The sequence below is a fragment of the Falco punctatus genome (assembly GCF_963210335.1).
Source record: "Falco punctatus genome assembly, chromosome: 5".
In the NCBI taxonomy this organism is placed as follows: Eukaryota; Metazoa; Chordata; class Aves; order Falconiformes; family Falconidae; genus Falco; species Falco punctatus.
This window is the reverse complement of record NC_137584.1, coordinates 23,525,694-23,550,157: the sequence shown is the minus strand read 5'-3', so window position 1 is coordinate 23,550,157 and position 24,464 is coordinate 23,525,694. Positions and strand designations below refer to the sequence as shown.

The window sequence follows — 24,464 nt, the reverse complement described above, 5'->3', positions numbered from 1 at the left end:
TGAGCTTAAATTTCCTTTATAGTAGCTTTGGAAAAAAACCCTTATGGATTGAAATGTTACATAATGCTGGGTCCTGCGCTTGGGTCGCAACAACCCCATGTAACACTACAGGCTGGGGGCAGAGGGGCTGGAAAGCTGCCCAGTGGAAAAGGACCTGGGGGTGCTGGTTGAGGGCTGGCTGAACATGAACAGTGGTGGCCAGGAAGGCCAACAGCATCCTGGCTTGTGTCTGAAGCAGTGTGGCCAGCAGGAAAAGGGAAGCGCACCTCAAATCCTGTGTTCAGTTTTGGGCCCCTCGCTTCAAGTTTCTTTATATGTTTTCAATATATCTAGATAGTGTGAGCGTCTGTATATATACACATGCAACTATGTCTATCTATATACTATATATAAATGAGTATAGTCCTCAGTGTTAGGTTATGTAGTTAACTGTCAGAAGTGACATAGGTATAGTTGAGGCCTTCTGGGAAAGAGGGGACTGGACCTCATGGTTCTTGATGCCATACAAATCATTGGTAAAACAGTACTGTGAAACCTGCGTTATGTACGGTGTAGGATTCAGGCTTTTGTTAAAAGACTGACTTTGCTCCAAAGTTGACAGTAGTGAGAGAGATGTCTGTATTTGGCTTTCTGTGTTTGCAATACAGGTATGTATTGGGTATGTAATAATTCTCCACTGACTTTTACCTGTGGGCACAGTTTTTCAAGGCTTGGTTCATTTCAGATAATGAATTTTTATACACCAGAGCTTTGCGGACAGCCAGTTGTCCAGGAGGTACTGTCTCCTCAGTAGTCCTTCCTAAATGTCAGTAATGATTTACAAGATACCTATTGGGAAGATACTTTTGTGTATTCAATCACTATGGCATAAAATTTCAACCCCCCTGGGAAGAAAAGAACAAGACCGCTTCTCTGAAGATACATGCTGCTATATACCATCAGATAGATGAACATCATCAAAAATACGGTATTTTTTTTTCCAGCTGGCAGACTTTAATGCAGAGAATTATAAGCTGTATGCATCTTAAATATTTAATCACTGCTGTTCTAATAAATGTGTTTATTTCAGCATCATAACTGGTGATGATGAGGATGAAGAAATATACAGTACTGAAGATTGTGAGTTTGCAGCCAAGAAAAGGAAAAAAGATCATTTTAGGAGTAACACAGATTCACAGTGTAAGGCTGGGTTTTTTCATTTATCTTGGACTATTACAGGTTCAGCAAAATTTTATAATAGCCATTCAGTTATATATATGTACAGAGTAGCTTTCTGAGTTATGTTTACTTTTATATTGGCAACAAATTCTGGTGTCAGATGTGATACATGTTAATTGAACTGTAGCATTGATTATCTACTGTGTGATTTTATTATATTTTTTCTCCAAAGATTCAAAGGTAATTCATTTAAGAATAGTATTTCCTGAATAATAAATATCTTCTGATAGTGATCACTGTTTTGTTTTTGGGCTACTTTTAGATTAAATTCTTCTGGATGCTTATGGAAGCTTCTGCTTACTAAAGCAGCTATCTTATTTTTGCTTAATTCAAATTCTGATTAGTGGTACAACTCTGAAATCAGTTCATAAAAAAAAATATCTCTTTTCATAATACCTATAGCTCTTGGTAAAGACTTTATCAGTGTTGAATTTCTTGAAGAAAAGTCCCTTTTTCTAAAAAAAAATAAAATATGAAAGCCATTTTGTCTGTTATCATTTTTAAAAGATGACCTGTACTTTGGAATGCCAATGTGTATGACAGTAAGTAAACAGTGAAATTGAGAATTTGGTAGAGTAGGGTTTGTTTTTTAAGAAAAAAAACAAGTTGATTTGCAACTTTTTGGTGTTTCTAATGCCTTGATCTTGAAATGACCTCCATTATTTGTATAATTCCAAAATTTTAACAGAGGTGGTCTTGCAGTATCCTGCAAGCTTTCCTGGGCTTGCCTGAGCTTAAAGTATTTTGAAAGATTCAAGTGGCTGTACGTAAGAGCATGCTTTCGTTTGACAATATACTAAATTTCTGAAAGCTGAAGATCTGCCTAGTTGCCTTTATTTATCTTGTATAATTGAGTTCGTTGCACTATTCTGCAACTAGTTGAACAAAGTGGATGTGCAGCAGGCACATTTACAGAAGACAAATTAGAGGGGTAGAGTGGTCAGGAACAAAAAGATAGCTTGTTTTCTGTACTTTTCTGTGTTAAGTGGGAAGGAGCCTGTTAGATAAAAAAAATCAGAGGTTTTGTAGGAGAAATTAACTGTTGTTGGTACACAGTTGACAAAAGTTGTGCAACATCTGCCGATTGTGTGACAACTCTTGTGTTTGATTTAGAAAACTACTTAACTTTTCCTATATTTTTTTAAAGTACCTAACTTGTGCAAATTTGTAGTCATCCTTTTCAGCCTTTATAAACTTCCTTTGTTAAAACTCTTCTACCAGCTCTCCTATATTATGAAATGTTTTATTGAGGATGATGTTTTCTTCATTTTCTTTCTAGAAGGCATTACCTAAAGTTGAAGCCTAAAAATGCTTATATTTTTATTTTAGGTTTTTATCGTGAAAAATGGATTTATGTTCATAAAGAAAGCACCAGGGAAGTAAGTCTTGCATACTGTGGGTCAATTTCTACAATCTTTCTGCTTTTTAATCAACAAATAGTATATTGAAATAATACATTTGTGCTGTGTGGTCTTAGGGATTATGTTCAACTCTTTCTTCATTGTCAACGTAGTATACCTGCATGTGGTGAGGCAAAGACAGCTAGTAAAGTGACTTTCATGTGGGTCACTGTGGTAGAGATGTGGGAACTTGCAAGGATGGACATACAGTTGTCTGCTACTTCTCCAAGCCCGTCTGTGTCTATCTGTACTGTGCGTGCCTTTGAACTAAAATCGAAAGTATTTGCAAAACCAGGGTCACATCTCCAAAGAAGGTGTTTGCAGGCAGCTGCCTGATGTTTTTGAATCTTTGTGTAAGTTTGAATATAAATAAAACTTCAGTTTCAGACTTCATCTTTGTATTCCACAAAGTCTAGATGCTGTCAGTTTGGGATACAAGCTGTATCAGTCAATTATAAAGGGAACATGAAAGATCTTGGAATGACCTCTTGGAAAGCCAGGAGTTAAAATACATCCATTGTATGTAGAGATAAACAGTCCTCAAGTTTGAGTTCCAGTTCTGTGTTGATTCCTATGGTTATCTGGGGTGGGTGGAACTTGGACACAGATGTGGATGTCTTTCATCCACACAGTAATGTCAGCCAGGAGAGAGGCAAGAAGGTGAGTGTGGTGATTGTAGCCATGCAGGCAAAGTTGGCTTTGCATTTTGGAGCTGAGACGGACCATAACGAGCTTTGTACTCAGGAAGAGCACAGTGGTGTGGAGAGAGCTTACATAGAAGAGGCACTGGAAGACTTCACCTTGCAGGCCAGTGACCTGGAGGCTGCCCTTCTCCATTTGAAGGGTATTACAAAGCCTTTCACCAGAGCAATAGCCCTGTTTCCCAGTTTTATCTTCATCTGTGATAGATGTAGTTACTTACATTGGTCTGCAGAAGTCTTGAGCATGCCTTTCCCTTTGTACCAACTCAAATTTAGGCTAAGAAGGAAGGGGCAATGACAGACTGTCACCAGTCACTATGGTGTTGTGAATTATAAGGTTGTTAATTTAAGTTTTCAAACTACGTTCAGGCCAAAACACAAACTGGTTAAAATCACTCATTGCTGTTATTCATAACCTGTATGTTGGGATTATTTTTTTCCCCTACTTGTGCAGAAGTTGGTGTACTAGTGGTATGTGATTATTTGCTTGGGTTTCTTATCCATTCAGAGAGAGGACAAAGTATTTTGGTGCACAAATTAGGTTATTCTTGTGACTGCTCTTGTCTAATAATTGACAATTCACTTCTGTTTTTAAAAAATAAAACAAAACCAGGGATGGATAGAATTAATCACCAAACTTTTCAAGTAATTTCTTGTATAAATTCAAAAGCTTAGTATAAGAAGTTAAAAGTGAAGTAGCAGAATGAAAAAAGAAGGAATAAGCATACCTGAACCAAAAAGTTCAGAACAACAATTTACAGTAATCTAAATAGAGATTCTAATTTTTCTCACAGTTTGTAACCTTACTTGGTTTCAAAATGGCTGTCTTGCAGCTAGGATACTTATTTTCCTAAGTGGGATACTGAATTTTAGGGCAAAAAGACAAGAGTAGGAATGTCTTGATAAGAAACACATGAAATATGCTATGGGAGAGCACTGAAAATAAAAACAAAAACAAAACATGTGCAGGTGCTTAAGAAAAATTGTACCTAAACTTATAGTACACAGCAAATAAATTCTACATGTTGAGGTTATTTGTTCTTCCAGTCCCAGGAAGTAGCTGTGTTCCTACCCTCAAATGTGAACATAAACTCTCAGTTAATGCTTATAGTTGTAAGCTCGGAGCGCTGTACAAACAAGCTCTACTTTGTGCTGAGGCAAATGGGGAGTGTGATAGCCATGAGAGACTGCCAGCATTGTGGCCATGCAATAGTGGAGTATATTCCTAGGACACCCAAATACCAGTGATTACAGATTGCATGATTAGTATGAATTTAAAGGCCTTGCTGTTAAGTAATATTGCCTATGTACCAGTTAGTTACAAATAGCATATCTGGATTCATTTGTTCTAGAAGAAATTACATAAGTCTTCGTTTCAGATACATTGTATTTCAAGGGAGCATGGTATACATAAGCATCAGTTGCATGGCAGAGTGTTTTTCTGAATATTTTCCTCAATTTTCTTTGTTGTTTCTTCCCATTTAAAATGTATTTATTCTTCTTCTCAGAGACATGGCTATTGCACTTTGGGAGAAGCTTTTAACCGCTTAGACTTTTCAAGTGCAATTCAGGACATCAGAAGGTTCAATTATGTGGTCAAAGTAAGCTCTTTATTTTATATGTGTATTTTAAAAATGCATTTGACTATGTGCCTGTGTGTACAAAAGAAATACTTTTGCACTGAACAGCTGATGATTTGTGACTGTATAAATAACTTGTTCATATGTAATTTATACTGCGTGAAGCAACTTTTAAACTGAGTAATTTTTCTTTGGTGAGAACTCATTATTGCCCTCTGAAAGCCTATAGCTTGAGGAGGATGGTGTTGGCCAGTATGCTGTGTGTTTACAGGGAAACACTGATGGTAGTTTCAGTTGTTGTTCATCAGCCTGGGTAGTGAACTTTTTCTTTAAAGGCAGAATAATTCCTATACAACCAAAAATAGCAAAGTATAATGCATCTTAAATATGCTTTACTACATCTTACATGCGCTTAAAATAGCAGTTTTCAGAAGAATATTTGATGTGCAAATATTCTTCAATTTGTTTCTTTTTCAGATTCTTAAGAGTCCTATGATTCAATGCGCACTTGTGTTTTGTTTTTTTTTAATCTACAGCAAGATATATATGCATTTAACTTTGTTAACATTCCTTAAAACTTGAGACTGCAGCCTGAACTTCCTCAGTGCCTAACCAGCTCCCCACTTGGAAGTACCTGTTCTGGGAAATACTGATCTTTTTCTAGCCCCAAGTTTTTTTGTCATCTAACTGGAGGTAGTAAAATGCATGTTTCAACTCCTAGAGAAGCTCAAAACGTGAAGTGTATCAGGACCAGAGTTTGGCTTGATGGTGAGGCTGTTCACAAGTAATGTAGTGGTTGGAGTGCATCCAGAACTTGAAAAGGCACAAATCAGAATTATGTACCAGGAGAAACCTCTTTCCACTAGAGCAGGGGTCCTCAAACTTTTTAACCAGGGGCCGGCGCGCAGATGAAGTGGCAGGCAGTCATCTGCGGCTGCTTGGTTTCCCCCCCCAACCCCCGTCGGGGGGGGGTGCAGGGGGGTCTGTAAATACCGAGGGCCAGATTGAGGACCCTGGGGGGCTGTATCTGGCCCATGGGCTGTAGTTTGAAGACCCCTGCACTAGACCATGGGGTATTTGGAGAAAAGATATATTCTACCCATCCTTGTGAAGCTGAGACAGTGTATTATGCTTCCAGAAAACAAGAGATGTTGGAACAAAGGAAACAGAGGAAAAAGGATTTGCTTTGAGGCTAGCAGTTGTGGTATTTGCCTGTTTTAGTCTCATTGTAGATTTTTTGGTATATGTATGCATTTTGATTTAGAACATTGCTTTTTAACGTGGTTTTGGGAGCAGAAACAAGAACCTTGATCTGTCCCAAGACTTTTCATCCTCAAACAGCAGGAAGAAAAAAAAAGCACCTAAAAAAGGTGATCTGTCTTATAAATGGTGTCAGCTTCAAGTGTCTCACTTGAATAATAAACAGGTAGAATGAATCCAGAACTAGATTTTTACATTATGTTTAGATGCTGCAGTGCCTAAGCTGAGTTGCTCAAAACAGTTGATCGGAACAAAGTGCAGAGTCTAACATAAGTGTGTTAACCAGTTTCTCTTCTGTTTGCCAAAGAATATAAAATGGCTGGTTAGTTAGCCAGGCTTAAGATTGTTGAGAAAAGAGCAATATTTTAAAATTCAGAAACTTTGCTTTCTGATCCAAACCATTACTAAAGTAATGGTAGACCCTAAGAAGTTAGGGTAGATTTTAAAATAGCAGGAAGACTTCCAAAATCCTTTTAACATTTGAGAATTTATTTAAAATTTTAAAAACTTTAAATTGCTTTGCAGTTATAAAAATCTATTTATATCTTTGCATCAGTTCCTCAGAGTTGATGGAGGCAAACTGACTTTTATCAACAGGTACGGAAACTGTACATCTAAGACCTTAAAGTTACTGAGCAGCTAATAAATGTGATCCATATGAATGTCAGCTGCTGCTCATTCTGTAGCTGTAGAACTTGACTTGAGAAACATTTGTGGTGTTGTATCTAACAAAACATCTGTGTGGATGTCAGTAAGGTGAAGTTGCAACAGGTTTTTAAATAGGATGTTTCATCTGCTCTATCAGTTCTTAAGCCAGTCTGCAACTGAGACCTAATGTAAGAAGCGGGTCATCCCATGCCTGTCAGCTTTATACAAGTTCTTACTTCCTTGAAGTTTCTAATGGTGGAGATGTTTTGTGTAGAACTCATTTAATGCAGTGCAACAGTTCCTGTTTCTTCTCCTCAAAGAATTATTCCCAGTTACACATGACCAAAATGATGATTACTTTCACTTGTGTTGTTCTGCTTGTTGTATTTGAGATAGCAAAATATGAATCAAGAAGGCTTTTTTTAAATACCCAGCCCTTCTAGATAGCTCTTTGTTGTTCTCAGACCACCAAGATGATCCGGATTGATTCTCCAAGTAACTAAAAACCTCCCAGTCATTATTAAAAGTTGATGTAGGTGTCTGCTCAGGACTTCTTTAGGGTGGGCAGTGGAGGGAGGAGGTAGGTTCAGCTGTTTTCCTGTAACTTTGTGCTGTAGTATAATGGTACCTTTTTAGCTGTTGTGTCTGATATATTGAGTTTGATACAGATGGTCTTTTTTCAAAATGTTTCCATTTGAATAAACAGTTGATCCATTCCAAGTTATCTCTAGTAGACAACATAAGCCATGGCTACACATATTGGTAAGACTGAACTTGTGTCAGATTGTTGTACTTGTGGATCTGCTAAAATTGTCTTAATACTTGCATATTAACCTTCACTGAAATTAGAAACAAATTCCACTTGGCTGATTTTAATAAAGATTCCTTGATTTGATCTTTAGTCTGAGTGACATAACTGAATATTTTTTTTTCAATTAATCAAGAGAAATGTACATACTTGTGGCAAACTGCCAGAAACTTATAGGTGTGCGCTAAATTATTAATCAAACTAAAAGGCTTTGAAAACACCAAGAAGGAGGTCCTGATATCTAGTCTCAAAAACTGTATAAATAATTACTTGTATTAAAATACATCAGGAGACTTATTTCCTCCTTTCATAGCACATAATGTTTTGTCAGGGATCATGCAGAGAAGCCAGAAGGAACATTATTAAATCAGGGAGAGAACAGGTGTACTCACTCATCCTCCAAAGGAAAATTAATGTTGAGTGTAGTGTCAAATCAGTATTTTAGAAATGAAGATACAAAATAATTTTTGGCAGGCTTAGTATTTGTTCACTCTCTCTGCTAATAGTTGATGCTGTCCTACAAAGCACAGCTCTGCTGGTTTGTGTTTTCAGCACTGTAGGGGGATGCTGGTTTCTGCCCCTTGCTTTCGCTTTCTGATTTATTGAGAACACTTGTTTTGAACTCAGCATTGTGAATAACAATTGTAAAGCTCAGTGCCATACTTCTAAACATTGTGATACTGTCATAACATCGAAGTCTCTCTTAATTCATACTAAGAGACCATTTTTTTGTTGAAGAGGCAATGGGCCTTATCAGCTACAAAACTGAATCTAAAATGTAAAAGCCAAGGCGTCAGAATGGAGCAAGGGCTGCCTCTAGTACCCATAGCTTGACATTCATGTGCAGCAAGAACTTAAGCTGTTCTGGTTGTTTTCCCCTAGGCCATTCCCTCTGTTCTCACCACTCTTCTATTCACAGTGGTTCCAGGGAAATGTTTGGACAGCTAGGAGATCCTTACTATATAGTTAAGGGAACGTTACTAATACAGTATATATACAGCTCATTATTATATTACTGTGGTTTCTTCTGCCAGGGCCTTGAATGTGGGAGTAACAGAGAATTTTTCCCCTCAGTTTAGGTAAAATACAGCATTCCTCTCCGTGAGCAGAAGGTAGTGCACTGAGTCCATCACACTTCAGTTTGACCAGTATGACACTTTAAGTCAGGAATTGGAAATCTGGTAGTTGGTATCAGTTCATAGTGATGTTCCTGGCCACCGAATTTTTCAGAGGGTTCAGGACCCAGCCACATCGAAGACCACATTTCTATTTGTGAACCTCCCTCCGTTTTTACATTAGAGCACATGACATATTATCTCTGTGATGCAGCTTATAAAGACATAGTATTTGTATGGTACTTTGAAAATGTGCATCTCTCTGTGAGTTGTTCATGGGATGCCAGTGGGAATACCTACAGCTTTCTGCATTTGTCTTCGTTTTCTGAACTCTGTAGTTAAGCTTTCACAAAATTTCAGGGCTCTGAGCTGTTGTAGATGAATGTAGCTACTGAAAGTGTGTATTCGAAACCGTCCTTTACTTCTGTCATTCTGACTTTTAATTCTTTGTCCTAGCTTTTGCAGTTAATTGCAAAATCCCAGTTAACTTCACTGAGTGGTGCAGCACAGAAGAACTACTTTAACATTTTGGACAAAATTGTGCGGAAGGGTAAGACCTAAAGTTTTTTAATTACATTATTCAGACTGAATTGCTGTGACTAAGCTATCAGTTGATTTTAGTTTCTTTTTGTTGGCTTTATTATAGTTTTTACATTGTGAGACAAAGCAATATAGCATATTTAATTAGTGAAAAGTTTGATACTTCCCATTCCACAACTGCAATAAGTTGTTTTCTCTTGATTATTGAATCATTTCTGTTGAAACAGATTGGTGAAGTTAAATGAGAGTTAGATTCTGTTCAGAAACTGTTGTCCACTATTAAATTACACTCTTTATGAAATGTGAAAGCTTTTAGATTAGTAACATTTGTTTTTCAGTTTGCGTGAGGTACTGAGATTTAAAGTACATAATTGCTTTTCCTTATTGTTTATTTTAAAAAAATAGTGAGAAAAACTTTCTGGTAACCACAGAAACAACAAATGGAGGTGTAATACTATCAGATCTGAACAGAAGAAAATGGATTTAGAACTAGTTGTTCACATTAAGTTTATTAAACACATAGCATGAAGTGCTACATCAAATTTGCCTGTGAAGTTGTGAATTCTTGATCTTGCACTTATGGAACAGTATTAATGAATATGGTGGTGGAAATCAGGCAGCTAGTTGCACACACACAGTTGAATTTTAATTACTTAATCTAAAAAAGTGTTGATTAGCTGAAGCTAACTTTATTAGCTTGGTTAACTGAGTTAACCAAAATTGTATTTGGTTTGCTTTGTTTTCCAGTCATGGAAGACCAATATAATCCACGATTAATCAAAGATCTTCTACAGGATCTGAGTTCTACTCTCTGTATACTGATTAGGGGAGTAGGAAAATCTGTGTTGGTAGGGAACATCAATATTTGGATTTGTCGATTAGAAACTATCCTTCTGTGGCAACAACAACTAAAAAACCTTCAGATGAACAAGGTATGTTATTAAGTCATGCTAAAAAGTAATGGGGGAGGGGAACTATATTGAACTTTGGTTTATGATTTATAAGTGAACAGTTTTAGCTGTTTGTTTTTACAGAAGTAATATGAAATTAATTAAATGGAATCAACTTAATTTTCTAACATTTTAATAGCTCTTTTGTAATGAGGGCTGCTACATTGCCTGTTTTGCTGGTTTGTGGTAAAGCTGTATAGATTTGTTTTTCTCGCCCAAATAAATTTCAAAATGTGTGTCTCTAGATTGTTAGATAGAGATGGAGAAAATACCAATTTTTAATTCCAAAGTAAATGTTCCGCTACGGGGGGGGGGGGGGGGGGGGGGGGAATCTAAAAGGAATTTTAGAGGTGGATCAATAAAACAGAAATAAAATATTCAAGTAGCAATTCTACAGCTGTATTCATTAGCACAATTGCTGTTTGTGAAAAAAGGATAATGACTTCAGCATCTGGATTCTAATCGTGTAACTTCATTCAAAGCATGTGGTATGCACTGTTCCAAGTTTTTATAGTGAAAACTTTGATGATAAGCAGGCAATTTTTTTAGCCTGTCTGCATTACTCCTGGAGGAAGAAATGCTGCAAGATACTTGCTCACAGTGTAGCCACACAACTGTTTCATCTGTTTGCTTTCACCTATGAAATCTTGAAATTCTTGCTGCGTGTGCTGGCTGTCTGAATAGAACAGCTAATTTTGGAATAGAAAGGAGAAGTCGAGAGCCCAGTCTCAGCTGTTTTCATATGCCAAGCAGCCATAGCATAGACAGTTTTGAGACACCGCAGTTGCTGCATTTGTTTCTTTCCAGTGTGACTCTTCAATCTGAGCTGGCTTACTTTGGTTGAAATAACTGATAAGAAATTTTGCGTCTGTAGTGCTCACATATTCCAGAACAGCACGATAATCTCAGAGATGTTTATAACAGATGACACTATGGAAAGATTGTAAGTGAGATGAATGGTTGTGAAATAAACTGATACAAGTGAGAGCCTCTAGAGTACAGCTGCTGTGCTGCCAGCACCTTGCGACTAGGCAGCTCAGCTTAGGTAGGGCCAGCAGCTACTACCCACACTCCCTCCTTCACCAGCTGGGACGTTGCCTCCAGGCGCGTTGGGCTTTGTGCCATCTGACAGTATAGCTCCAGGTTGAGTCATGTAGGAGTTGTGCTGTAGGTTACCCTGTTAAAGTTCAGCAGAGGTGTATGCTCTCAGTTCAAGCTTTCTCGGTGCTCTGGTCTGTCATCCCTTGCAGAATTCCTCGTTTATATATGAGGGGAACTATCTCCAGACATCAGAAATTAACATCTATTCTGTCTCTGCCTTTTTCATATTTTCATTATGTATTTCTGCTCTTCAGTCTTGTATTCTGTCCTCTAGTTGACTTAAGGCAAATTGACATGTGCTCTGTTTCTCAATAAAAAATAATTTATTATAATTAGTTATTATAAATAACTGGTTTATAATTTTATTATAGTAGAGTTTTAGCACACTTCTCTCAAAGATGGAATTGAATATATCGTAGTTTTAAAACTATACTCTTGAACTGTTTTCTGAGAACAGAATTGTTTTAAAATTATTTGAAATTTAAATAAAGAATTAGGATGTGTTTATTTTAACAGTAGGAAATGTATAAGTTGTAAAGCTACAGTCTCTAGCTTTTTCTGTACCTGTACACATTGTTTTCAACAGCAGCAGTTAAAGAATAATGGTAGCCAAGTAATCAAAGTATCATAGAATTAACCGTAGATATTACTCAATGGTTCTGTACAAACTAAACTAAGACATGAGATACCTCTAAAGTAAGAATCTTATTTGTACCTTGTGCTGTCAGGATTTTGTAGTTAAAAAGTCTTCAACTCTTTGTTTGTTTGTTTTTTGTTTTGTTTCCAGCAAGTCAACAATGGTCTTACGCTTAGCGATCTCCCTCTCCATATGCTGAACAACATCTTATACAGGTTCTCTGATGGCTGGGACATTATTACTCTGGGTCAAGTGACCCCAACTTTGTACATGCTTAGTGAAGACAGACAGTTGTGGAAAAAACTCTGCCAGTATCATTTTGCAGAAAAGCAGGTAATACTCTGTAATTTGCATAAATGTGGCCCTTATCTTTGTGATATGGTATACTAATAAAGGAGTGTGAACTCACCCTTTTTGAGGTAAAAATGCAAGTGTGTGGTAATAGTGAAAATGTCTTTTTGGGGCCTTGGTTCATACTAAAAATTGTATTCAGCATGCCTGTGAGTTTGAGATAATTATCAGACTGTGTCCTTGCATTATTTTAAAAAATGTCTACTGTAAGATAATTTTTCTTAAAACTACACAGTCCCCAACAAGTGCAGTAGAGGATACCTCTAAGGTGTTTCTAATTTTAGTACCTGAAGTAGAACTTCTTTTATTAACCAAGGTAAGCGGACACATTGTTCAAACTTTTGGGCTATGTGCATGTCTGGTGGAACCAAAATTGGGGTTTTGCAAAAAAGAACAGAACAAATTACTCAAGTTTTGAAACTAAGAACAAAAGAGAAATTAATTTTCTGTGCCTTTCTCATAAAAGGTATTAAAGCAATCTAGGAATGCCTTCAGAACTGTTGTCATTTTCTGACAAGTAATGTATGCTGGGATAGTATCAGACTAGGTGAAAATAAAGCTATGAAAATAGAAGTTACCTCATCAGAGCTGGAGGAAGAACTTTAAAAACCTAGTACATTCCAGACTGGAGAAAGTGAAAATCTGCATTCTTAAATCTGAGAGATTGAAGTGGTACTGTTTGGTTTGCGACTACCAGATTAAGTACTATTATAACAGGAAAGGTAGAAGTGAAGATTAATTAACTCATGTGCAGTTGCCCCAGATAAAAATTTTGGTGAGATGAAAGGCTTTAGAAAGAACTTCATGGAGAATATAGACAGCCAAAGGCAAACTGAAAAACCCTCCTACGGCAGCAGCTTTGAAGAATGCAAGGTGAGGTTTTAAGGGTAAATTTAAGCTTAATGTAGCAGTTGGGTGGATTTTGAGGCTAGGTGAGGTAAGCTCTATTGAACAGTGACAAAACTGGTTGGAGAGGAAGCTGTTATACAAAGGTAATGCTGGGAAAAAGGTGACTTAAGTATTTTGGTAGAGTTGGCTAGCCTTGTGCCTTATAAAGGACACTTGGAATGCATTAGAAACACTGTATACTAATTGTTCACAATTAATTTCTTACTAGGTTATTAATGATAGAAATCTAATTACTTTGTTTTCCACTATCAAATTCTGCTTTCTGTGTTTAAAAGTGTGCTACCTTAATAAGCTACAGAATCATATTGGGTTGGTTTTCCTGTCCTCTGCAGTGTATTTGTTGAACCATTGAAATGCCCACAAAAACATATTTGAAGTCTGAAGAGTGCTTTTGGAAAGAATGAGAACTCTACACAGGGAAGCTATTATGAAACTAAGTGAAGTATAGCTGAAGGCAGGCAGGGCTGTTCTCTTCATTTAGGAGCTGTCAATGAAGAGAGCCCTTAATGTATTGGCATTGATCCACACTGAGCAGAACAGAAGCCTTTTACAAATACATACTTAATAAACCTTGGCTGTGCATTAAGCTGTGGAGAAATAGCCATTGTGCATCAGCTAATCTTTATTTGCAGATTATGTCCTCAAGAAGTACATAAATCACTGATTAATGCTATCCTTCTAGAAAGATAAGTAAATGAGAAAAATAATCATATGTATACTTTTAAAATGAAAGAAAAAGAATTACTCAAATCTATAGTTACTGTCTTAACAACCACCATTTGAAATGCACAGTAATTTAAGAAAAAATCTCATTCCTGAGTGTGTTTTTATAAGGTATAAAAGTAATCACTTACAGCGTCATTGTTTCTGTTACATGGTTCTTGACTATAATTAGAATCATTTCAAGACAGTAGAATTAGATTGGCTGTGTATGGCCTACTTGGCAAATGTGCACCCTTCTATTTTTAGTGGTTTACCTTCCATTTTTTTGTGGCTAGATCTCTCTCGCTGCTTTGCATAGACATGTGATGTCAGATTATTGACTTCAAAGAATTCCAGTTACAAAACTTCAGTTTAACTACCTTCCCCCCACTTCCCAGTCCTTTACCTGATTTGACTAGTTCTTTAACAATTTTAAAGCTTTAATTTTATGTCTAGTTTTGTAGGCATTTGATTCCATCAGAGAAAGGTCACATTGACTGGAAGCTGATGTACTTCGCGCTTCAGAAATACTACCCAATAAAGGAACAGTACGGGGATACCTTGCATTTCTGTCGACACTGCAGTATTCTGTTTTGGAAGGTAAGAGCTTTAAAATAGATAATCAGAAGTAAGTTCAAACAGCTACAGGTGATCATCTTGTCAGCTTTCTCATGTAAACTTATGTAAAATGTGATTAGACAACTAATATTTAACCCTTCTAGAAGTTTTATAGATATTAAAACAGTATTAAATTCCGAAGTAATTCTTTATCTGGCATTCTTGCCTCTTGTTGGCTGATAACCTCAGTACTTAGAATTGCAAGGAAAAGTGTCATGTGGAAAGAGTTGCACTGTGTCATCTTGTATCTATTTACTCTTATGCGAAGTTTTAGGAACTTGTGGGAAGTTAGCCGTTTTATGACATCCCTTTTCTAATGATGGCATGGCAATCAATTTATCGCTAATGAGAACTTATTACTGTAGTATTCCTACCACATTAGTGTAAAACTGTATTTTTATAGTCTTGCTTCTGTCCCCTGTGAAGCTTGGAGGAATGTTTTAAACTTCATTCAGAATGCATTTTACATTGATTTTGATGTTTACCATGAAGCATGTTCTGTCTTAGAATGGTTTTAATTTCTGTAGGGCGTTTTCATGTTTAACTTGTGTGTAAACACATATTCCTGCTTTTACTTTGTGTTGCACCATAATCTAGCCTTCTAGTTAGCGAGACTTCTTTAATTTTGCAGCTCAAAGACTAAATATGGGTAATGCTAAGTGGACATCAGAGCAAGAAACGTTTCAGAAATCTTGGAAAACACTTATATTCTAATTCACAAAAATGAGTTGCTCTTGTGTCATCTTTCTGTGATTGAAGAGGAGTTGCTTTTTTTGTTTTAAAATTAGGCTGCTTAACAGGATAAGCTAGCTTTCATAGAAGTAGCATGTTGATGTTACCTTGAAGTTGAATGTTCCTGATATCACAGGTGCCTTTCCAGGTATTAATATGTTTTGCTAAATTAATAGTAGGAAAGCAGGTAGTCGGAATTGGCTTCTGCTGTGAAAAGCTTGGGCAATTGCTGAAGAACTTGTGTCAAGAATGACTAAGAGCAATTCAAGAGAGCCAGAGAGCTACTGGAGAGGGTCCAGCGGAGGGCTATGAAGATGAGGGGACTGGAGCATCTCTTTTACGAGGAAGAGCTGAGAAAGCTGGGCCTGTTTAGCGTAGAGAAGAGCAGACTGGGAGAGGAGATCTTACTAATGTGTGCAAGTGTCAAGAGGATGGAGCCGGGCTCTTTTCAGTGGTGCCCAGCAACTAGATGGGGGGCCACAGGCAGAAACTGCAACACAGGGAGTTCCACCTGAATATGAGGAAGAACTTCTTTCCTTTGTGGGTGCCAGAGCACTGGAAGAGGCTGCCCAGAGAGGCTGTGGGGTCTCCTTCTCTGGAGGCATTCAAAACTCATCTGGACACGATCCTGTGCAACCTGCTTTAGCAGGGGGTTGGACTAAGTGATTTCCAGAGGTGCTTTCCAACCCCAACCATTCTGTGAATCTGTGAAATACATTGTTAAACAAATTGATTTCTGCACAATCAGCATCTTATTGGCAGGGACACAAAGAGGTTCACCATTGGTCTGAAAAACAGTCCTCTGTTTACAGGTCAATGTGAATATAGTAGTGCTAGTCACTGAGTTATGTGGGGGGAAAAAACAGTTCTGCTTCTTCAAGTACTTGTATCTATATCCTCTCCTAAGCTTTCTAAAGGGAGATGAGAAGCAAAGTGGGGGGGCTGTGAGACAGGAGGTACTTTATTAGTTCTAGAAAAATTCTGCGATAGGTGAAAATATTTCATTCAGAATGCATTTTACATTGATTTTGATGTTTACCATGAAGCATGTTCTGTCTTTGAGGATGATTTTGTTTTTATCAGGCTTTCACAATTTATTCAAGCTTCAGTATCATACTTGATTAGCCAGATTATTAGATTAAATATGTGTATGAGTGGTTGACATATAATTTTATCTGTAATGTACAAATTTTTGTTCTCAACTGAAGCTTTTACTCTACCTAATTCCATTGGGTGTATAGTACAAAAACCCATAAACCAAACACCAAAAACTTTAAAAGAGAAATTACAGTTACTTTACAGAGGAAAAGTAGCAAATGTTTGAGTTTTGAAACAAATGAAAGCACTGGGTCCTTCAGTTTATAATATGTAAAAATTTAGTTTCTTCTTTTAACGGTACACTTCAAAAATCGGGCAGCTTTAGCTTTCAAGGGCATTCAGAAGAACTTCAGGCAAAGTGAACAGTTCTTGGTATTTCACTCTTTTTTTTTTTTTTTTTTTTTTTTTGTTCTCCCATCACTTAAGAACAGAGCAAAACATTGAAATAGTTGCAGAGGGAAAAGTAGTTAAGTGAACAGGGCATGAAGACTAGCAGAGCTTAATTTCTTTTAACTTAGCTGTGTTAAAGCTAATAAGGAATGTGACTGCTCTCCATAAATTCTTCTCAGAGACAGAGAAGGGATGAATAAACTTTAGACTACTTTGGGAAATTATTTAAGTTAAGGGACACCCTTGATGCAAATCAATTGTAGAAACTAGTTGTGGGTAAATTTATGCTGAGAGTTAAGAGTTTCTAAGAACCGAAGCAGTGAGGTTCTGAAGCAGCCACAAAGCACAGGCCTAGCTACTGATGAGCAGAATTTTCATCAGTTTATGGAATTGATAATAGAATGTAATTACTGGCAATGTGAGAGGTATGCACACAGAAAATTCTTTAAGTCCTGCATTTTGTGTCCTTTCAAGAGCTTTTCAGGAAGCAGCCCTTGCGTTCTTGTATTTGTTTAAAACCTGTGACCATAGTAATGTTAAATACAAGGAGGAGACTCCCAAATTCATTGTAGGAAGTGATGTAATGGAGCATCTTGTACTCTTCAGTGTTACAGGGAATGATTATCAGAAACTCTTCATATTGAATTACTATCTTTGAGAAGTGACTTCTTAGTCCGTGATGAAAGTGAGAAAAATACATAATTTTAGTAGTGTAAAAGTAATGGCAAACTAATTATTAACTGATGCCTCTGTGAATGCTTTTTGTGTATACTGTTTCTTCTGTTCCACTAGGCAACCTTGCAGTTGGGGGCAGCTCTTATTTTCTTAGCTCACTCAGTAGCACATTTCAGTTATCCTAGAGATGGTCAGAGAAGCTGAAATACCTTTTCTTCTTTCAACATCCAGGGCTTTATGTAAAATAGTGTAATTGTTTTGCATAAGTGGTATGCTTCACACTTGCTTTTAGTTGTTCTGGGGCTTGTGCTGGGTTCTTCAGCTGCTTGTGATTTGCCACAAGAATAAGACTATTTTTCTAAATGGCGTATGAACCTTAGCCTCAATAAACCTTAACTCTGCTTCTTTTACTTTATGGCTCTTCTTCCTGCTTCCTTCTTCACGATCTGAAAGGACTACCACCTTGCTTTGTTACTCAAGGTATTTCTTGTGTGTCTCATCTGTTTTCAGTGCTTACTGTTCTGTAATGTCAAAGTGAATAACATGTTCATTTCTAATTGTTTGATACTCTTTGTTTTCATTTTGTTTCCCCACAACAGTTTAGCAACAAGAATACTTTTTTTCTTATTTTTCTATTGGATAAGGTAGTGATGACTTTCCATCTCAGCTTCTCATCAGATTTCTATTTTATTATTGACATACTCCCTGTTAACGACATTTAAACTAGGAACCATAGGTGCATGGTGCCAGTGAGATCAGCTAGATTTTGCTAAGAAATGAGTTTTCTGCATTCATTGTTATAAACTGTTTTTGCAGTCCCTGCTGTATTTAATTAAGTACTTAAATCTGAAAAGAGTAACGTGAACCTCAGATAACTTTCTGTAATGCAAAAGTACTAAACCTGATTTTACTCCACTTGGAATGCTGTAGTCATACATAGTTCTATGAAGGAGTCTCTCTGAAAAGAAGTTCCCAAAATACTCTGCATTGTGACTTGGGAGAGTGGAAGGAGGCAATTATACCATTGCTTTCCGAATAAAATAATGGTGGAAATAACTACACAGAAAAGGACTGTAGCTCTAGAGTTGTTATGGGTGCTTCTTAATGTCCAGTTATGATAAAATTTGAGGAGGAGAACAACTACAATTGCCAGTAAATGTGGTGAATTTTCTTGTTAATTCAAAAGAATTCTGTTTTAGCTTTGAGTAGGTACATTGAAAATAAGTACAATTTAAATTATTATTAAATGCAGTTTCAAGGGAAATAAATTTTTCTTCGAAGGAGGAATACTCATAATTACAGGAAAGTTATGATTCTTCCTTTTCAGTCCTCATCACTTTTTTCCCCACTGTAAAATTGCTGGGTTTGTTTTTAATTAAAAATTTTTAAAACATCTGTTTCTACTGTTGTTTTTAATAACTTAAAACCCCAAGAACTGATCTTACTGAGTCTTATTGGACCTGTAATTCCTGACTGAGCAGAGCTTTCAAAAGCATTTTTATGATGATGTGCAGAACGAACAAAGCAGATATCATGTTACAAATGCAGTCTGAAATATTTAGGAGTATAAATAGGCACTAAAAGAGGATAAACTCTAGCTTCTTTTCCAGAATCCTAATTCTGATGGTGTGTTTTGTGGAAGCTAGGGAAGTAACGACAGAACATTGACATGGCAATGGGTGGAGATGATAGCTCATTAGCAACTCCCTTTAAGAGTGTTTTCTGCTGTGGTGTATCTCTTCCTTGCAGATGTCATCTCAAGATGAAGGTGTTAGGTTTAATGCTTACAGGTTTAGTCTTCTGTTCTTTTTTATCTGCAGCTTCCCAAAACAGGCCGTTCTACCCGGGGACTAATCTATTTGTCTTCTCTTTTTTGGCGTTTTTCCCTTTGTCATGAATGTGACAACTGGTTCTTGGGTGATGTTAAAGGAATTATTTAAAAAAAGTGAGAGGATGAGGAGGTGATATACATAATATTTTCATGTTGTCATCTGTAGACTTAATGGAAAAATACAGATAATATATCTATAGATATTTTTATTGGAAAAGCTGAGTAGGACGTAGAATGTGTTTCACCTAAGTGCACTGGTGTAGCAAAGACTTTGGATGGGAATGTGGCATCTTTGCCAGCACTTCCCTTATTTCAGTTTCCAGGTGAGAAGAAAAAATTATTTACAGGTTCTTTCCTTCTATGTACTGAATTGCACGTGTCTTCATTTCTTTCATTTCCGTAGGAAATGAAGTTTGCAGTGGTCTGTGATCTACTTATCATATATTTACTCTGGTTTTCTTGCCCCACATGGTAAATTCACCAACACTGATGGAAAAGGGAGGGGAAGCCCCTTAAAACCTGAGGAGGACAGTTTCTGAGCTTTAATATTATTGATAAATGTGTTTAACCTGTCCACTGAACTGTCGGGGACCTTCTTCTCATTACACCTCTAGCATTTCCTTCCTTTAGAGGGTTCTAATAAGGTGCACAACTGAACTTTTCATTTGAAGAGGAATTTGAATCTTAAATAATCGGATAATTGTGCTGAGTTCAACTTCCTGCAATAATCCTATAGAAAACACTACAGCCTTAGTGAATTTGTAATGACAAAGCCTTTCCTGTCCATCTTCTACATTCCTAACTTGCCTGGGTGCTAACTTCTGTTGTAAGGCAATGCTTTCAGGTGGAGAAAGGTGGAAGTGAAAGAGGAGAAAAAAAACGTTGGGGGGAAAAAGGAAAACAAGCAAGGCAGAAAACCTCTTATGACTGAGACTTCAAACAAGTCAAAAAAGGTTTTTTTGGGGAGGAAGTGTGTGCTGTGCTTCACTTTGAAAGCAAGAAGTTAATTTTCTACCCTGAAGTAATAGTTGATTTCAGAGTTTAATTAAACAAATAATTTAGGTTCATACATTTATCAAAAAATAATGGATAAGGATTATGAAACTTTTTAAGAGCTCTGATTCAGGTTCTGCTTTTGGTAGGAGGGGTTGGGTTTTTTCCAAAACCTGAAGCTACCACAGTCAAACTGGAAAGGCTTGTTTTAACAGCTTAGTCTGAAACAGTTAAAGAAAATAAAAAGAGCAAGTTCCTATCAGTTTGTTTACAGTGGAAGTAGTTCCATGTGCCCATATGTGAATTTTTGCCGTTTGTTTGTTTTAATTGGAGGTGGAGGGAGATTGTAGGTATGGAAAGAGAACTTAACTTTTTTTTTCTCCTTCATTTTGCAGGATACAGGACACCCCTGCACAGCCAGTGATCCGAACACCTGTCTCATGCCAGTATCTCCTCAGCATTTCATAGATCTCTTCAAATTTTGAGATGTTCGGTAGCTGTTCTGTGTTTGTGGCCATTTTTGTGAAGAGTCGGGCAGGATATACTATGCCATGTGTGCAATATATTTAAGTGTAATGTTTTGTTGTAGCTTAAAAAAAATAAGATGGGGGAGATTATCAGTCAGGTTTATTTGGTGTCTTGTTTTTGTGCAGAGAAGAGCTGAGGGGGAGACATCTTTCTTTGTCAGGAAATCTGCAGTGGGCTTTTTTCAAGTCCAAGACAGACCATTTTAATCTCAACTTTAAATCCATTCTTTTGACGCCTTAATAGTTGGTTAAAATTATGTGGGGGAGTTGTGAAAATTTGGGGAGAGTTAAACTACTCTTACTGAGACCAAAGGAGGGGCTTTTTTATTGTTTTAATCCTTTCTTTAAGCCACTATTTTCAAAACATCTCCATATAATTTGCACTATTAGAAAGAACAGGCCAATATTCTCTTGGACTCTTAATACATCAGTTACCAAGGTGGCATTAATCATTGTGAGCTAGTAAATAAATATAGCTGTGGCTTTACCTGTTGTTGAAACTATGAATGAATGAAATCAACCGATCTTGGTACATACATTATGCAAAAATATTTTTCTTAAGGACTTCTTTAAATATATAATCTATCTTGGCACATTCCTGATAACTCAAGAGACAAATCTGGGGCTACTGGGAAGTGCGCTTTTTTTTTGATGGTAGCTACAGTTTACATTTATAGTTTGGTATGTCTACACATACAACTGGATCAATTAATCTTCTAAGAAGACTACATTATTGAAATGTAATGAGAATGGAGTTGCTTGTTTCCAGACTGGTACAGTGGCAGGAGATTATCTTACCAACCGAGGTTCTAACCTGACAAGTCTTTACAAGTTATGGGAAACCCTGAAAGTCGGTCTGAGCTGAAGCACCTTCTGTCGAGGTAATCAGATGATAAATTTTCCAGGAAGCTATTTTCTTCTATTCTGGAGAACAAAATTAATTGTTTGGCTTAGGCAGGTAAAGGAAAAATTAGGGAAGTTCTGGGTTTGTCAATGAAATTTAACAAATATGTAATGTACTATATTCTGCACTTGCTTGTTCTGAATCTAGTTTTGTACAGCGTAATAAATCATGGTTTTTATCTATTATTCCTAGGAGTCTGTTGTGCATAGAGATTAATCAGTTCAAATTTTCGAAGATCTTTCTACAACCTGTCCTCAGTAGTAATGGATAATGGAATGAGAAGCATACAAGCAGTCCAAGTGCTACCGCTTTTCAGTAATTGGTTGTATTTGCACTTTTTTTAATAGGACAGATGGACTGTTAAGAGGTTGCACGAGAAGAGGGGAATATTTATTTCCTCAGGAGATAGTTTTATTCACTTTAACTTAAATGTCAGTGGTTATAGTGACCTAATACATTGAATTCGCTGATAGGTGGATTTTTCAATACAGGGTTTTTTCGTTCTTTCAATTAAGGTGTCTGCTACTATGGTAATAATTGGGTGTGGAGCCAATGCTGTCCATTCTTCTTCCTTCTCATTCAGAACACTGCTGCAAGCCTCACTTTGCCAGTCCAAGCACTGCTCTAGTCACTGGATTTGTTAAGGAACTAGAAGCATTTTAACAGCAATTTGCACCCCATTTATTTAACTTAACTAATGTAATAGTTGTGGACTTGCTTTCCTGTGTGACCCTAGATGACCTAGGTAACCTTGACAGTGGGTGGTGATGGCTGGTATCCATTAATCACTCCTTTACCACGGTTACAGTTTTGCTACCCTTCAGGAAACTTCCTGTAAGTATCTACATGGATGCTACCTGCTTTCTTGGAGAGTTTTAAAGACGGGTTCTAAAGTCAGAATTTGGTTTATTACTGCACTGAGCTCTTCACCCATTGTGCTGACTGAAAGTCTCTTGATTGGGGACTGCAAGGAACCATCCCTCCTGCAGGCAGAATGCAGGCTCTGAAAGGACACACCATTGCCTAGGAAGCTGCCCATTACTAAAGATGCAAATAATGTGAATATCAGGGAAAGGTATGGAGAGAGCTGAGAGGGACCTCCCCTAGCCTTTAAATTGAGGAGGAACATAGGTGACTTAAAGTTGCTTGTAAGAAGTTAAAAGGCTTGGAAAAAGCAGTATCTGTAATTTTCAGTTGTTACAGCCGTCAGGTGACAGGAGTCAGGCTTAAAGTTCCTTTCCTTTTCACCACTTGCTGCCTTGCTCTTCTGTAGCAAAAAGCTGCTGAAGGATGGCAGTAGCTAGGATGACAAGAAGCAGGACTCTGGTTTGTAGTCCTGTATTCTAGAGGCTTCATTCTGTGCTCACAGGATGGTTGAAGGTGGAAGGGACCTCCCTGCTTAAGCAGGGCTAGCTGGAGTGAGTTGTCCAGAACCATGTCAAGATGGCTTTTGAATATCTCCAAGGAAAAAGACTCTGCCGGCTTTCTGGGCAACCTGTGCCAGTGCTTGGTCACCCTCACAGTTACAACATGCATTTCCTTGTGTTCAGAAGGAACCTCTTGTGTTCCAGTTGGTGCCCAATGCCTCTGGCTCTTTCAGTGCCCAGTGACACAAGCCTGGCTCCATCCTCTTTCCACCTTGCCTTCAGGTATTTATATACAGCGATGAGATTCCTCTGAGCCTTCTCTTCCCAAGGCTGAACAGGCCCTGCACTCTCAGCCTCACCCCACGGGAGAGCTGCTCCAGCCCCCTAATCGTCTTCATGGCCCTTCACTGGACTCCCTCCAGGAAGTGATTCCACATCTCTCTCCGAGTACTGAGGAGCCCAGAACTGGACACAGCACTCGGGTGAGGCCTCACCAGTAAAGGGGAAGGACTGCCTCCCTCCACCTGCTGGGAACACTCCTCCTGGTGTAGCGCAGGATATCACTAACCTTCTATGTGGCAAGGGCACATTCAATTTGGTGTCCACCAGGACCTCCAGCTCCAAAAGCCAGTAAGGTAGACTTTCAAACGTTTTTCTATGTACAAAAAAAAAACCACCCAACACATGGGCATGCTTGCCCTGAGAAGCATTTTAGTGCAAGTATATACATTATTTATTTTTTTTTTTTACATATTAAAGACTGAGTATAGAATCACACTGTCATGAGCAGTGTTAACCTTTTAAAACTCAGCTTTGGGAGTCATTCCACAAGCTAAATATTTAGTGAATATATTACTTAGACTAGACACATGACTTATAACAAAAATGGTGAGATAGATTAATTTTTCTTTATTTGCAAACTGATTTCAGACATGTAGTTAGTTCTAATCAAGCTATGCTATCAGATGCATAAGAAGATAAGAGTTTAATTGTATCACCTAAGCAAAAAGCTAAGGCAGTAATTTTGATCAACAGGATTTGTATTGTGGTGTTTGGTTTTCGTGGTTTTTTTTTTTTTTTTTAATTCTGTTCATGAGATGGAAAGGGGAAAGGACTTCACCTTCAGGAAAACAATCTTGTTAATGTCTCACCTGTAGTAAAGAATGTATTTTGATAACTGGAATCAATCACATTGCTCTTTACACCAGCACTTACTCATGCAACCTGAAGTGTTGTAACCCATGAGAAGGGTTATGCCTTAAAGTAAAACCTCCTGTCTTTGGGCTCCTGTGTGCTGACCGTCATATGCAAAGAGGGGCAGGCACACTCTCCTAAAGCAGGAATTGTGCCTTGAAATATGGACCAAATCTACAGCTTTCTTCTGCTCCTCATCTTTTGTTCCAAGACCT

At 37.5% G+C, this 24,464-nt stretch overlaps 1 protein-coding gene across 3 annotated transcripts in view; it reads left to right on the top strand.

Moving 5' to 3' along the window:
* FBXO25 (F-box protein 25) overlaps nucleotides 1–21,873 on the top strand; it is a 30,411-nt gene extending 8,538 nt beyond the window's left edge. For 2 of the 3 annotated variants that reach the window (XM_080387745.1, XM_080387747.1), the window contains 9 exons: nucleotides 1,070–1,179; nucleotides 2,548–2,597; nucleotides 4,828–4,920; nucleotides 9,187–9,280; nucleotides 10,018–10,202; nucleotides 12,109–12,291; nucleotides 14,377–14,520; nucleotides 17,887–17,913; nucleotides 20,653–21,873. In XM_080387745.1, the coding sequence (XP_080243871.1) occupies nucleotides 1,070–1,179; nucleotides 2,548–2,597; nucleotides 4,828–4,920; nucleotides 9,187–9,280; nucleotides 10,018–10,202; nucleotides 12,109–12,291; nucleotides 14,377–14,520; nucleotides 17,887–17,913; nucleotides 20,653–20,742 (976 nt within the window). In that variant the 3' untranslated portion in view covers nucleotides 20,743–21,873. The remainder of the gene's footprint in view (nucleotides 1–1,069; nucleotides 1,180–2,547; nucleotides 2,598–4,827; nucleotides 4,921–9,186; nucleotides 9,281–10,017; nucleotides 10,203–12,108; nucleotides 12,292–14,376; nucleotides 14,521–17,886; nucleotides 17,914–20,652) is intronic. The other variant, XM_080387746.1, reaches the window with a different exon arrangement.
* Nucleotides 21,874–24,464: the final 2,591 nt, after the last annotated feature.